This window comes from Aptenodytes patagonicus, chromosome 2 (assembly GCF_965638725.1).
Source record: "Aptenodytes patagonicus chromosome 2, bAptPat1.pri.cur, whole genome shotgun sequence".
NCBI classification, from domain to species: Eukaryota; Metazoa; Chordata; class Aves; order Sphenisciformes; family Spheniscidae; genus Aptenodytes; species Aptenodytes patagonicus.
In genome coordinates this window covers 169245153-169260341 of record NC_134950.1, presented here as the reverse complement: position 1 = coordinate 169260341, position 15189 = coordinate 169245153, and the positions used below count along the sequence as shown (strand labels likewise).

General features: G+C 52.4%; 2 protein-coding genes across 4 annotated transcripts in view; both read left to right on the top strand.

Annotated features, from left to right (window-relative positions):
- Positions 1 to 5023: 5023 nt before the first annotated feature.
- IBA57 (iron-sulfur cluster assembly factor IBA57) lies at positions 5024 to 10314 on the top strand. The gene is made up of 3 exons (XM_076332066.1): positions 5024 to 5316; positions 6155 to 6501; positions 7760 to 10314. Exons 1-3 carry the CDS (start codon positions 5024 to 5026, stop codon positions 8149 to 8151), a joined length of 1032 nt encoding a protein of 343 aa, XP_076188181.1. The 3' UTR covers positions 8152 to 10314.
- Positions 10315 to 11459: 1145 nt separating this feature from the next.
- The window catches only part of LOC143157259 (uncharacterized), a 34081-nt gene continuing 30351 nt past the window's right edge, over positions 11460 to 15189 (top strand). For 2 of the 3 annotated variants that reach the window (XM_076332065.1, XM_076332061.1), the window contains exon 1: positions 14809 to 14855. The gene's annotated coding sequence lies outside the window, so the exon portion shown is untranslated. Of the gene's footprint in view, positions 11505 to 14808; positions 14856 to 15189 lie in introns of those variants that run through there. The other variant, XM_076332062.1, reaches the window with a different exon arrangement.

The window sequence follows — 15189 nt, the reverse complement described above, 5'->3', positions numbered from 1 at the left end:
AGCTCTTTAGCCTCGTAAGTCACATCCTTTGCAGTGCTACATAAAACACCCCAAAGAAAGAAAAACGTTGCTAAATAACTAGGTGTCCTTCAAACCAGCAAGGTCTGAGGAACAGGGTAAACTCGTCCTTGCTGTTGGCTGCTGTGTTGGTACCAGACTTACTCAGATGTAGAAGCACCCATGGGTGGCTGACCTTAGCTTGACGCGGGTGCTAGCCACAGTCATGCAGAAATGAACCCTGTAGCAAGTCTTCCTCACCAGCAACCTTCACCCCTCGCTGCCAGGCTTGCTCGAGGTCTCTGTGCCCCAACCCACAGGCAGCCACATTCTGCCCCGATGGCTCAGGCGACTGACATCAGTGAGGAGTAAGTGAGTGAGAAGCAGCCTCATCTCTCGTCCTCAGGTCACCTCCAGATTGCTGCTGCTGCTGGAGAGCATGGCGGGGACAGTGTCCACGGAGGGAGGGCAGAGCCAGAGGGTGACGGAGCCCCCCGAGTCTAATGCTCAGAGGAAGGAGGAATGGCAGAAGCTGCCTCCATCTGCCTGTGTTTTGGGAACACACAGAGCAATTGCAAAACCCCTCATTTCTTTAGAAAGCCAGGCTAAAAATACCAGTGACTCTCCAGCGTCCCACTCCCTCTGGGATTACAAGACCCATCTTTTTCATTAGCTGCTCCGCGCTGCAGACAGTATTCCTGTCAACAGCATCTCACTAGCTCCTAATCACTCCCCCTAGGGAAATGCTAATAACAGCTTTACCTTCATTTCCAGCCCTGCTAGCACGGAACAGCCCCTTTGGTGCACAGACTCACTCCTTGCAAACTCAGCTGCCACTTTGCTTTATTTCTGCGTCCAGGCTGTTGTCCTTGCAATTTCCCCCTATCCTCACTGGCCTTTGCATTGCCCAGGCCAGCCACAATCCGTGTTTTCCTCTCCAAGATTGTGGGATATTGTCCCCGTGCCAGAAGTGCCGCTATGGTTTACCGCAGCCCCGTGTCCCGGCTGCTGGCTGCCTGCGACTGAGCTCCTGGAGCGCAGCTTGGGGAGTACTTAACGCACAGGCTTAGGGTTGAATAACTGCAGCTCACGTGGGTTCGTGGATGAGAGTTCGTGCTTACCACCCCCAGAAAAAGCTGGAGAAAATTAGTTTATTATACTGGCATTAACCCGCAGGGCTGGCTGCAGAGACAGCAGTTATCCCCGCTTTATGCTACCACAGCTGAGTTATGGATGAATAAACGCCGAGGAAGAGCCCTTGCGGGTGGGAGCCGCGGGCTGTCCTGCTGCTGCGGCAGCCAGCAAGTCCCAAACATGGCAGGGTTTTGGGCGGTGGGAGAGCAGAGAGCGGAAAACTGATGGAGCAAGAGGCTGCCGGCAGCTTGTGCAACTGCCCAGGGACTGGTGAGGAACAGAGAGAGAATCTCTGCCCTTTTTCACCATTTTCTTAGCTCTGAGAAGGGTTTCTGAGTTGCCCCAACACACCTGCCTGGGTGAGGGATGTTCCACCGAGGGGGGATTTCGGGGGATGTCCCCTTTTGGATAGGCCTTAACCGGGGATATTGCATCTTGTCGCCCTGCCACCCCGTGCCGCCAGCTCTCCTTCCACAAACACCGCTAGAAATGACAAAGCTGGTGGGGGACGATTCATCGGGCTGACACGGGTGCAGTATCATGAACAAGAGGGAGCTGAAGCTTTCATGGTCTCACCGTGACGTGGAGAGCCTTAGGTACAGAGGAGAGACTGATCTCCACTACCATTACGTGCCTGCACAGAGCTGGTTCCCCCAGGACCACTTGGGAGTCCATGGGGAGAACAGGCACTTCTTCGGTGCAGCTGATGTGATTCAGTTTACGCAGAGGCTTCAGGGCGAAACGAAGCGTCCTGAAAGCGTGTTTTCATCTCCATCACCTACAAAGGAGCCCAGCCCCCTCGGGTGTGGATGCCCACATTTGGGTGGATGAATCCCATAAAGGAGAGAGCTGTTTTCCCAGTATAACTTTAGATATTTTACGCCAGAGACTCCAGCAGAAGTCGACTGAGCATCGCAGAGAACTGGCTTTTCAAAATTCCCCCTGCCAACAAGGCATTCTGATGCTCCTAAACTGCCTTCAAAGCATGGAGACGGAGAAGAGAACTGAGGACACAGACTGCTTTTATCATGCTTTCCTTTTCGTTCAGTTGCTGAGCTGAGACTGTGGCTTCAGAGGGCAGGAAGGAGAGGATCAGCGACCATGTCTGGGAACTTTAAACACAGCAGACAAGTCCACGTAATGCCACGCTTGCTGCTCGAAGCACAGCAGGTGTCGTGGTTTAACCTCAGTTGGCAACTGAGCACCACGCAGCCGCTCACTCACTCCCCCTCCCCTGGTGGGATGGGGAAGAGAATTGGAAGAGTAAAGTGAGAAAAACTTGTGGGTTGAGATAAAAACAGTTTAATAATTGAAATAAAATGATAATAATAATACACAAAGCAAGTGATGCACAGTACAATTGCTCACCCCCCGCTGACCGATGCCCAGCCAGTCCCCGAGCAGCGGCCCCCCCGGCCAGCTTTCCCCAGTTGATGTACTGAGCACGACGTCCCATGGTATGGAATGTCCCTGTGGCCAGTTGGGGTCAGCTGTCCTGGCCGTGCCCCCTCCCAGCTTCTTGTGCACCTCCAGCCTGCTCAGTTGGTAGAGCATGGGAAGCTGAAAAGTCCTTGACTAGTGTAAGCACTGCTCAGCAACAACTAAACCATCGGTGCGTTATCAACTTTGTTCTCACCCTAAATCCAAAACACAGCACTGTACCAGCTGCTAGGAAGGAAATTAACTCTGTCCCTGCTGAAACCAGGACAGCAGGTCAGATGCAACCTCTGCTCCAATCGTGAATACCAGCAAGGGAGATGACATTTCTCAGTCCCACGGTATTAATCCTAGGGGAGAGTATCAGCCAAGTGCAGTATTGCTCTCATGAGCAAAGGCAGGAGGATTTGGTCGCGCTGGAGACAGGTCCTGCTGTGCTAGTGGGGTTTAAAGTCACTGTAACTTCATCCAGACAGTGCTGAGCGAGGGATGTGGGGGACAGGGAAGAATCACCCAAAAGTCTGCCAAATTAAGCTCACGGAAAGCTCTGGGAATCACGTTGTCCCTCCGACCAGGTTTCAGGTCCCCTAATTTCAGTTAAGACAGACACACACTCAAGCGAGGGCTGGCACAACCCGCCCCCGACTCTCAGCATTGCAGGTCTTGACCACACTATGGCTTTCCTCAAACCATGCCCTGAGCTGATTTAATGCACTGAACTGGCAGAGTTGTGTTTTCTGACCACTGAAACGTTTAAATACTACTTTACTGGCAGCGTAACTGTGTGCTAAAAGAGAAGAAAACCCGGAGAAAAGTGAATAAAAGCTGTAGGAAATGGAAAATCAAATAAGGGCTCGGCCTGGCTTCTTGGTTCTTTCCCATTTTCACTTTTCTTTCCACTGCCACCCTTTCAGCTACGCTCTGTGAGGTTTGATACAACACGTGCGGTGGTTAGGAGGCAGCACGGGCACGCATCGAGAGCCGGCAAAGGGCTGCTCATGGGGTGGCCACCCTCTGCGTCTTGGCGGGTGCAGCAGGGATGTGGCACCGGGCAAAGAAGAGCCAAAGCTGGATCCAGCTGTGGCGTCCACGGTGCCCGCTGGACCCTGGAGTCTCAGCCCAGCTGTGCTTCTGGATACGTGGCTTTCCCCCTTCTCCCGGACCTCTAAAAAGCAAAGCACAGCTCCTGCTCTTGGCACGTTCCCACTTCCAAGGAGAGGGGAAAAAAGAAACCCGATGGGCATCAGCTCTCTGCATCTTCAGCCCTGATTTAGAGGAAGACGGGTTTCCTCGGCCCCATTTTTTACGCGCTGCACGTGCCAGCGGCCGGGCAGAGCGCGTTCGCACGCCAAGGTCACCTCGAATCACATCCGCCGCCTGTTTTTATTCCTCCACCTGCTCTGCCTGTGCAGCTGCCCGACAAGCGTCGCCTCCGAGCAGGGCCAGCGCTGAACTTCAGCGTCGCATCGCTCGCCACCGCCGGCGGCGGATCCGTCCCCCCAACACGCGGGGATAGGCGCGATAAGGTTATCGCTGCCGGGGCAGGCAGGGAACACCCGGTCCTGCCCGAGGACCAGCCGGCTGAACGTGCCGTCTGCTGCCATCGCATTTGCGGCTGCCGAAAAAGGAGCCCCTTCGCGGGGGTGGGTTCGGTGGGTCTGCGCCAGGGCTCGGCACCGGCACCGCCTGTCCCGATGAACGCCCACGGCTGCTTTTTTGCAGGGTTCATTTCGGGCCAGCCGAGCCCCCCAACTCCCCGCAGAGCCGCACGCCCGCGGGTGCCGGCGGCGGCGAGGGGCAGAACTTACACCCAGTTTAAGTTAAAAAAACCTTAAACCTTAAGTTTTAAGGTTTTTTTTTTTTTTAAGTCGGCCTTAAACCCACCTGCGACCACCCGAGGAAAGCAATGGCCAGTGCCGGGCGTGACTGACGGCCGCCCCCCCAACTGCGGGATGAATTCCAGCCGGAGGAGCTGCAGCCAAACCCGGGGCCCGCCGGGCCCTTCGGAGCCCGCTTCCCGCAGCCCTAACGGCCGTTAAAGAGGCGGGGGAACGGCGCCTTCAAGCTCCGCGCTTTCAACGCGGGGATTTTACGTCCGTGCGACGTCGCTTCGCAGAAATCCCCACCGTCAGACGCCGCCGTTTATCCCACAACCGGCCGACTGAGCGGTTTTTCCCCAGGAGCGGTGAACGAGGCCGGGGGGGGCGGGGGGCAGCCGGGGGGCAGCCGGCGGCTCCCGCAGAAACACGAGGAACGGCGCGTTAGAACCGAGCGGCAAACGGCGACCGCCGCAGCGGCCCGGGAGGGGGCGGGGCCGGCGGGAGAGGGGCGGGGCCCGCGGCGCCCCCTCCCCGCCAGCAGGTGGCGCCCTCCCCGCGGACACACACAAGATGGCGGCGGCGGCGGCGGCGGGCGGCGGCTGGCCCCTCTGACGGCGTTCGGCCTGCCCGCCGCCATGTTGGTGAGGGCGGGAGCGGCGGCGGCGGCGGCGGCGGCAACGACCGTGCCCGGGCTGCGCCGGCTGTGGCGGGGCGGGGGGAGCGGGGCCGCCGCCTGCTTCCCGCTGGGCCGGGCGCTGGTGGACGTGCGGGGCGCCGAGGCCGCCCCCTTCCTCCAGGGGCTCCTCACTAACGACGTCACGCGGCTGGTAGCGGGGGACGGCCCCCCCGCCGGGGCCCTGCCGCGCGCGCTCTACGCGCATGCGCTCAACGTCCAGGGCCGCTGCCTCTATGACGTCATCCTCTACAGGTGAGACTAAACCGGGGGGAGCTGGGCGAGACCACTGCCGGGGGGGGGGGGGGGTGTGGCGTCCTGTTGCTACGGCAACGGGGGCGCGCGGCCTTGGCGGGCGTCTCCGTGCTCGCAGGCCGTTCCTGTCAGCGGCCATGTCCCACTCCGGTCTCTAAGGCATCTCTGGCTTCCCTCTATGAATTAACGTGCAGAAAAGCGCTTGCTCTGTATATTTTTCATCACTGGCGGCAGTCTCTGCGAGCTACCCTAGCAGAAAAGCGTTAATGATCTTAATATTTTCAAAGCGGCCCTCAGGGCAGGCCCCAGGCGCGGCGTCTGTGGGTACGTCAGGGCCATATCCGAAACGAGCGGCTTGCGCTGTCTCACAGGTGCCATAGTCACCGACACCGCAGCACGCCATGTGACATAATAATTACACCGTGTAGCCGCCTGACGTAGGGGTGGTGTCAGTCCGTGAAAAATCGGGCTCGTGCAAACTGTCAGGTCAGGTTAACGGTGTGGCAGCTAATGGAAGGCACAGCTGAACGAAGCTTCTCCTCCTGCTGAAAGTCACCTCGCTTTAGGTAAGAGTGAGTGGTAGAGAAGGCTGCACGGCCAGACCTATTTCTCTCCCCGGGAGAGGTGAGGGCGGTATTTGCTAGAAAAAAGTAGAAGGGATGGCTGAAAAAGTTCAGATATTTCACTACGGGGGGCCGACTGCTGCTCTTGTGTGCGCCAGCAGCCTTCGGTGAAATTCCCCAGATCTCTGGATTCGTACCAGGATCAAGATGAAGCGTGTTGGCTTCCACTGCTGTGGGGGTTTGTTTTTCTGACCTTGTAGGTGTTGCTTTTTTAGGCTTCACGAGAGTCCAGAAGAAGAGCCGCACATCCTGCTGGAGTGCGACGGCGGCGTGCTGGACGCCATACAAAAACATATGAAACTGTACAAGATCCGGAGGAAAGTCAACATCGCCCCTTGCCTTGACCTGTCTTTGTGGGCTGTCGTCCCCGGGGAGCGGGCTGGAGACATTGCCAGTTCCCTCACTAAATGTGCAGACCAGGCTCTGATTTTAACTCCTGACCCCAGAACAGAAGTCATGGGCTGGAGACTGATTACAAAGAAAGGGGTAAATCTGTCGGAGATTATCCCTGGGAGTCGTATTGGAAACATTCAGGATTACCACAGGCACAGGTACAAACAAGGTAAAGCCAAGTCCTGTTTTGCACTCTGTGTCACTGGATTTTGGGAAATTCATTTATTTATGTATTGTCACAGTTTCATCTTATTATCAGACTCCATACGCTGATATAAGACAGAGGAATAAATTATAAAAGCCGCATTGGTATGTCTCAATGTGTTTAACTTGTTAATAAGTACAGGTATTATTTGCTACTTTGAGGATAAAAGCGATCTGGTAGTTATAATTCTGCCTGATGGCAGAATCAATATTTGGGTACAGTTTCCCAAGATTACTAAGATTATGGGGCGGTGGGTCAGGAACGCTAACAGCAAAAGAAAACCAGGATTATTCATTTTCTTAGAAGGAAACTTCTGCGGTTTGAGTCATTTCGATTATTTTGGGATTACGCACAGTCTGTGTGTTTTCCTTGTTGCTAAGGAAGGAAAAGGAAACGCCCTAACTTACTTTCCTAAAAACGCGTGGCTGGATTCGCAGAGTTAACTCGGAGGCCAAGGGGCGGACGTTTGATCTGAGAGGGAACTCGGTCCTGGGAGCCCCTGTGCCTGCGCAGAGCTCCCGTTGATTTCACTGTGTCCACACAGATAGTGGATTAAATTAATCGGCAGCCTGAAAGGCGATGGTGCTCTGCTTGTAAACACTGACCAGAGTCCGTCTGGTTCGGAAAAGCAAGCTGTTAATGGGCCAGGCTGGGCTGGACTGTGGTGGTGTGCCGCCTCCCTGAAACACCGGCACTCGTCTTGCTCTGCCGCTGCAGAAAGCTGGGTGCAACGCTCCGCTTCAAAATAATACTATTTTTGTGTCACTGGTCACAAAAAGAACAACTGCTTATACAGACATTTGGCACTTGGGCTTTAACAGACAGTTGGCTGTTCTTTAGCTTTGAAGAAAATAACTCTTTTTGACATTAAAGTCTACTTGTGGGGTGTGGGTGAGAAGGATTTTGGCGTGATATGTACGTTGATGCCTTTGCATGGGAGTCTGCATCGTTCTGGGTGCCTTGAATTTCCACCGGCATGGTTGTGAAGTGCCGTAAGCTTCATGAAATTAGGTTCTAGTGCAGTTCTCCGTTTACCCTTAAGAGTAAACATCATTTCTGGGTAATGATTTCACTCAGGCCCAAACCGGAGTGCTGGGAAGTTCATTACTTCACCCTGCTTCTTAGGGGTTCTCTTGGTTTTACGACTCACAGAGGAGGCACGTTCCAGAAATCTTAAATACTGAGGATCTTGCCGCGTTTACCCGTTTTACTTTTTTCCTAGGAGTTCCCGAAGGTGTGAAAGATCTCCCTCCTGGAGTAGCCCTCCCGCTGGAATCAAACCTGGCCTACATGAACGGCATCAGCTTTACCAAAGGCTGTTACATTGGGCAGGAGCTGACAGCCAGGACCCACCACATGGGTGTCATTCGCAAACGTCTGCTGCCAGTCCACTTTTCAGCTCCTCTTCCCAAGGACAGCATTCCCGAGGGTGCCGAGATCTCAACTGAATCGGGAAAGTCGGCTGGCAAGTTCCGGGCTGGAGGAGGTGAACTTGGTATAGCTTTGCTGAGGTTAGCTAATATAAACGAACCACTCTGCCTAAATCTAGCGGGTGATAAAGTGAAGCTCACTGCAGGTATACCCGAGTGGTGGCCAAAAACTGCTAGTAAATAAATGAGGAACCACCACTCGCCCATTTGCCTTACTGAGAATATATTTTGTGTGACGGGTTTGGGAAGGCGACTCTGCCTTCAGCTGTTGTCTGTGGTCTTTGATGGGGGCGGAGGGGGGGCGTTACAGGATTCTTCAAATCGGGACTAAACAGCAGGAACCCAAACCAGCGGCGGGGTCGCTGAGGACGGGAGGGTGATCTGTTAAGCGTTGTGGAGAGACCCGTACAGGGTACGCAGGGAAGCGCACCTTTTCCTGAGGGTGCCCCGTGTTTATTTAGGGGGTGCCACGTGTCATTGGGTCGGACCCCTGCTGAATTTTCAGTCCACCACTCGCTCAGTCAGACTGTGCTCTGCGTAGGCTGCGGTGTGCGTCCAGGCTGAAGCGAGCGATGGCAGCAGGAGTTCTCCCGTTGTGTGCACTGAATGTTTCTGTTCAGAATAACCATTCTGTGGTATTACAATGTTTTTGCTTTTAGTGGAGAGCATGCCGCTCTTACCTTGCATAGCACGCTCGGGCTAAAGTGTTCTCTGCAAATTACTCCTTGCACTGAGCTGCTTCTTAAACCTGCTGATTGGGTGGGTGTTTTTTCCCGCCACTCTAACTGCTCATTGTGTTCAGGAAGAGGAATAGCTTGTACTCCACATTTCAGACCTTGATTTTTAAGTCATCCCCGGTGGGAAAGCTCTCAAACATCCCGGTCCCGTCCCCTGCTTCAGCGCCGGCAGAGGGAGCACAGCCAGCAGCAGCCAGCTCCTCTGCCGCTCCTGACCTCAGTCATGCACGCTTCCTTCACTCAAACAACTGTTTCGGAGAGGAAAGTGATATTTTACAGAAATGAGGCGCACTGGTGCGTGCCCCGGGGTGACTATTGTATCGGTGTACTGGTGCTTGGCAGAATAATCTCTGCCTGGAAGCACGTGCCCTCCAGTTGCCAACAACAGTTGAGGGGTGGATTTTTTTGGCATCTCCATCTTCGCTCTTGTCATCTTGTAGAAAAAGTCCTCCGCGCTTTCCTGAAGCCTTTGGCAGGGGTTACCTCAGTCCCTCCACAAAGCTGGTGAAGGGGCAGCGTGTCCCCATCGCCGACCTTTGCTCCGTCCCTCAGCGTTAAGCTGCAGCCCCTGGAGAAGGGGTTAATGCCACGCGTGCTCTTGGCTTAGCCTGCTGTTCCTGAGGGAGGATTTTCACCACGCCTCGTTTCTCTGGCTGCTTCACCACCACGCTTGTTCCGAGAGCTCTCTGCACCCCTCGTACAAAAACCTCTCTGGGGCGAGTCCCTGCTGCCGTCTCGAGCTGAGGTTTTCTCCATCCGCCGTCCCCTGTGGGTTTTCAGAGCAGCCCAGTACTTCAGGGTTTCTTTGCTGCTTTTTTCTGGCTCCCGCTGCTCTTCCGTCTTTGCACTTTTTCTTGCTTCTACAATCAATGTATTCCTCTTTGCCCGCCCCAAAGCCAACCAGCTCTGTGCCTCCTAACCCTGTCAACCTGCGGTAATTTATAGGAGCCCTATGTATTTTTGTACTAGAATAAATCCATTGTGCGCCCGCTCTTGGTGTGGCGCGTGTGCGGAAGGGCGTGATGAGAGAGATGAGCAGGTGACATCCCACGCAGACCAAAATAAAAAGCTCTTGCATGCATATTTGTGACAAAAACCGTCCAAAGCGCATTCTGCTACTGGTTTCGGTGTCACTGTTACTGTGAAAGGAATATATCTCTGAAAAATGCTCATGTTGGTTAAAACTCTCTATGCTTGCTGTAAAATGAGTTTGTGGAATATCTCATTAAAAGTTTATCGCATCAAATAATTTAAATGTGACTTGTCTGAAGGAGAAGAGACGCTACCTTTTATTTACCTTGTGTGAAGATACACAACGGAATACTTTTTCGGGTTGCTGGCTGACAAGAAACGTGTCTTACACCGTTCGTCACCCCTTTGGCAGGTTTGAGATTGGTAACAAAGTCTTTCTGCTGGAAAAATAAATGAAACTGCAGTGCTTCACCCTTTCTGGATCCTCCGAACGCGACAAAGGCGAGGCTGTGCTGCCCGCGTTGATGCCGCTTTGCCAGAAGCAGCTTTTCCTCTGCCACCCATTGTGCAAAGCCTCCTCAGAATAGTTATATTGTACTGGTAAGCGCACAGCCTGAATAAACACTACGTTCCTTCTGTTTGGGGAAGCCCTGCATCTCTTTCGCTGGCACACACACGTTTCTTTTGTCTTCTTAACGTATTTGAAAGGCTTTTCTGTTGCCAACAGCTGCGGCTTACAAATGTGGGTGCTTAGGCACAAAATACGCACGCAGGTTGGTTTTTCGGAGGCACTAGATCACTTCTGGAGGAAGGGTGTGGCAGAAATTGGAGAGGGCAGGCCCAATCCACGCTATCCTTCCTATTTTTATTCCCCCTCACAGCCTGCTCCATCGTTGATGGCTTTAGCCGGGTGAGCTTGGGCTGGAAGGCCGGGCTATCGGCTGTGTAGGTGCGGGGTTGATTTTGCAGGGGTGTTTGCCTCGCTGGCGATCCATGACAGAGCGAATCTCCTTCAGCCAAGGTGGGACCGAGTGAGGCGGGGCGAGGAACTCCACCGCCGGCCGAAGCCACCCCGGAGCCAGCCAAAAAGGGGCGAATAACCACCCGCACCCATCCGTCAGGCCAGCCAAAGGGCTGAAATGTTCTCAGCAGCACTTTCAATAACCGATTTCTGCAGGGAGGAGGAAATGCTGAGAAAGAAAACACCGGCGCCGGGCCCACACAGCCCCTCCGCCGCCCCGGGCGGGAAACGAGACGCTTTTACGGTGCAGTTCTGTCAGGTTTTCGTGCTTTCCTCAGCACGGGACGAACGCGGCGGCTGAGGGGAGCTGTCAGGTAACCCGCTCAGGTGCTTGCCTCCGACTAAATACATCTGGAGAATGGAGGCCCCGCTCCAAATGAAGGCCAGCCCCTTCCCGAGCCCCGTTTTCTGGGTGTTCCCCCTCGCTGCCTCAGCTCGCCCCTCGCCCTCCCCGCCATGGCGGGTCCCCCCTCCCGCTCCGCGATGGTTCGCCCCTCCCTTTTCCAGCCTCCCCCCTTTCCCTCGCTCGGTGGTTTCTCCCACCGGCGGCGGCTGACCGAGCTTCGGCTGGCGCGGGGGGGCGGGGGGAGGCGCTCGCGCCCTTCCCGCCCTACCCCCGCCCGCTCGCGCCGGCGGCGCGGCCGTTGGGGCGGCTGCAACGGCCGGGGGGAGAGAGGGAGGATAAGATGGTGGCGGGTAGCGGCCAGCCTCCGGCCACTCGGCCTGACGGGGCTTCCCGGGCGGAGGTGAGGCGTCAGCGCTACCGCCCCGCTGCCAGGACGGGGCTGGGGCCCCGGAGCTGAGGGGGTGAGCGCGGGGGGGGGGGGGGAGGGAGGTTGCGAGGCGCTTCGCTCTGTGAGGGGGGGAACCGGCCTCTGCTCTGTGAGGAGCGGTGCCGGAGCTGCAGCGGGGTGTGCGGGGAGAGAGGGGAACCCCTGCGGCTGCTGGTAGAGCAGAGCCATGTAAATAAAGGACATATCTGCGAAAATGCATGGCTGTCTTCCACTTGGCTGTCATATGCACCCTGCCAGAGATCTGTGCGCGCTCGGAAGTTACAAGAGCCGTGAGCGGTGTTGACACACCAAAAATGAGTGCTGTTTCTGCACGGAGAGCAGAAGAGAGCTGTGAAGTAAGCAAATGTTACAGCCTGAAATCCCAATAGGGTGAGACAGGAGTCACTTTCAGAGGCTGTGGAGGGGAATACATTCAAATGCTTGGTTTCAGGAAAAACGAGGTTTCTTCTTTTTTGCTGCTTTTTTTTTTTTTTCCCCTCCTGATTTTTTTTCCCCCCTCCCTGGAAGCAGTGTTTTGATTTCATTGTTACGGTTTTTACATTTCCTATCATAGTAAAAAGCCAAAAAAGTTGTCTTGGTGTGGTGAGGGGCCCAGAAGAATGACTGCTAATACTTAAGTCTACTGTATAAACAGATACTGTACTGTTACTAAAATCACTGCAATCTGCTATTTTAAAGGTATCGTCACTCGAATGAATTAGCACTGCTGCAGCCAGGTTGACGCTAGGAGGTTGTGTGTGAGCATCTTCACACTGAGTTACTTTAAGTTAGCAAGTTTAAAGAGTCCTTAAAGATATTTCTCGCTTTATTAACGTTTTGAGTATGTTTGCCCGCTGTTAACACGTTGCTGAAACCTTTGAAATCTTGAGGAGGTATCCGAACGCTGCATAGGTGAGAGTCGCAAATACAGCGTATTCCTCACAGCCTGCGGTGGTCCTGTTTTCCAGGACAAGGGAATTTGGCAGCTTTCGTCCCCTTGTTCACAGCCGTTGCTGCTGAAGCCACACTCTGTTTACATACACCTGCACAGGCACTGGGGGCTTTTTTTCATGTTACTTTGAGAGGAGGGTGTAGCTACTACTACTTCTAGCTACTTTATAAGAACGTTATCAGGACCAGATTCTGCTGGAGGGTAGCAATGAGATGTCCTATATTTTGACTTCAAACTATTCTCTCAACTGTCTGCCTGTGTGGTATTTTGCTTTTACACAGACTCTGAGCCCTTCAGAAAAGGCTGCCCTTGTTTTTCCTGTAACACGCTGTTCTCATTATTTCTCAGGAAATAATTTATGCCTAAACTGTTTTCGTGGATTCCTGTCTGGATTTCCTCTCTTTCCCTCTGTCTTGCACAGGCCAAACAAGTGTGAAATTCTGCTGTCGGACTTCATTCGAAGCTGTTGGGGTCTACTCATATCACTAAAATTATTGCATGTACCTTAGTGCCGTGCTGCCATAACGCTGGAAATGTTTGGGCTTCCCCCATTTTCTTTAATCCCTGGTCAGAGCATGGCTTGAGATTTTTGATCTTTTTTTTTTTCCTGAAACACTTGAATTCAGTGTGTACTATCGGCAGCACTGGTGCAAGTACGCCATTCCAAAAACCTGAATGTGGAAATGGGTATAAAAGCTTCCTGTGTCATGTTTATATATGTTGTCATTCTTAAACTGTGCTTACATCAGACAGTTGGAGAAGCTGGAGGAAGACAGTCGCCATCTCCGAATGCCATTACAGCTTTGTGGAGAGAAACGGGAGGGAGGATAGCAATAGTGTAAACAAGGGTTGAGGTTTTTAGGGAGGTGTGACCTCATTTCCTATTTACTGCTGTGTCAGAAAAGCTATATGGAATACACTTAAGTAATATTTGGGGAAGGTTACGTGCTGCGTGGCACTCTGCAGTGTATTCTAGCAGTGCTTTCCGTGGTAAGTGCCGCAGCGATAGTAGTGAGGGAAGGACTTTGCAGAACAAGGTGCTGTTACTATAACTTAGTGAAAATGCCTTGGGAACAGAAGAAAACTTTGGAGAAAGTTGTTGGGTTTTTTCCCCTCGCTTTTTAGATCTTTTGTTTGTAGTCTGCCTGCGTTAAGCTGTGGAAGAACCTAAGGCTGAATGGTTTTCCCATTTCTACCATAACACTTCTGGTGTCGTAGGAGTTTTCTCATATTCTGTAAGATGGATTTTGGGGCAGTTTTATTGTTCGGGGTGACCAACATATATTTTTAGATTCAACTCAGCTGACTTAAGCGTCTGCTGAAGGATATCTTGAGCTTTTTGGAAAAATTTAGTCGGAACTTGTTAGCACTCTGCTTTCTCTTTTTTTTTCTAGTCTTTAGACTCCATAATAATACTTGACTGATGATGGACTACGCTTCCCAGCAACTGAACTATATTATACCTGTTTTTTTTCTTGTTTTCTTCAAAAAGATGAAAATGGCTCTGTTCCATTGTCTCTGGATTTCTTAATTTACTTAAATTATATTTCTTCATTCTTTTTCTAGCATTAAAAATACAGTGATGTGAGGAAAGAATCAGGGTTCATCATCTGTCTGAGTTAAGGCAAAGAGTTGTGGGAAAATAATGACTTTATTAAGGAAAAATGTGTAAAAGGTGATAAAATGTAACTGTTAACGAGATATTTGACTGAAAGTGGGGAGAAGGTAAGTCAGGTACAGCACTTTAGCATGGAAGAAAGCCTTTAACTAAAAAAACCTTTATTTTTAATTCGTGTTACAGGAGGCATAGGGCTTGATTTGCTCACACTGCAAGCCTTTCACAGTTACTTAGCAGGGGTGAGCCAAATGATGCCTTTCAGTGGGGAAACAGGAACGAAAGTGGCAGGTGCATCACCACCACTGACAAAAAACGTCCATTCCAGTGAATTATTTTTTCTTGTGGAGAGACCAAAACCCCAGAGGTACAAGAGACGATGAACTTGTATTTAATAGTACAAGAGTTCTTATGACGATGTTGTTATACCCCATAGCAATTAAAATTTCCTTACTGGGTTGTGTTTCCTGATTACACCTTAAACGGTGTTGGAAGAGAGTAATTGCTTAGAAATTACTTCTTGCATGGGAAGGAGGAGAAGGTGCGTTTCAAAACCTCCCGCATACTTTTCTTCTTTCCCACCCGAGCAGCGTTTTCTGGCTAAATAAAGCGGTTCAGCTGGATTTCTCAGGCAGTCCCCGTAAGCCTCTGCGTGAAGGAGGCTGTTCCTAAGGCTTGCAGTCCTGGATCCCGTACCTTGTAGCTATTGCACAATAGAGGAAAGACTACAATTCCCATAGTACTTCCACATACTGGTACTCCAGTGACATCAGACATTACATGGCTGAGACTGGTTGTAAAGCAAGAAGACCAAAAATGTAAGCTTGGTGTTTCTTTCACTTCTGTAGCAGGGCCTTTGGCAGCGTGCAATCTTTGCTTACTAGGGGAGGATTTCAGTTGCTGCAGAGGTATTTGAAAGGGTGTGTATCTGAAGAAAACATGAGGTGACATGTAAGGGCAAGCAATTTGTACTGTTTCTCGTAGTGTTGGTGCAGCTTAGAGACTCCTCTGTCTAGGAATAGCTATGTGGAGTAATTGCTTAATGCCAGCGCTGCTAGTTTGTCTCGAGGGGCCGTTTCCTTGGCCACAGCCCGAAATCTGCTTGCTGCTTTCTGCTGTTTTTGTCCTGCAGCTTCCAGGGGTGGAGGGGAG

Bases quoted from the DNA above. Each gene is read 5' to 3' on its own strand.
- IBA57 (XM_076332066.1), top strand. From the start codon at position 5,024: ATGTTGGTGAGGGCGGGAGCGGCGGCGGCGGCGGCGGCGGCAACGACC. The intron at 5,317-6,154 runs GTGAGACTAAAC...TTGCTTTTTTAG, and splicing joins TATGACGTCATCCTCTACAG to GCTTCACGAGAGTCCAGAAG. The intron at 6,502-7,759 runs GTAAAGCCAAGT...CTTTTTTCCTAG, and splicing joins CAGGCACAGGTACAAACAAG to GAGTTCCCGAAGGTGTGAAA.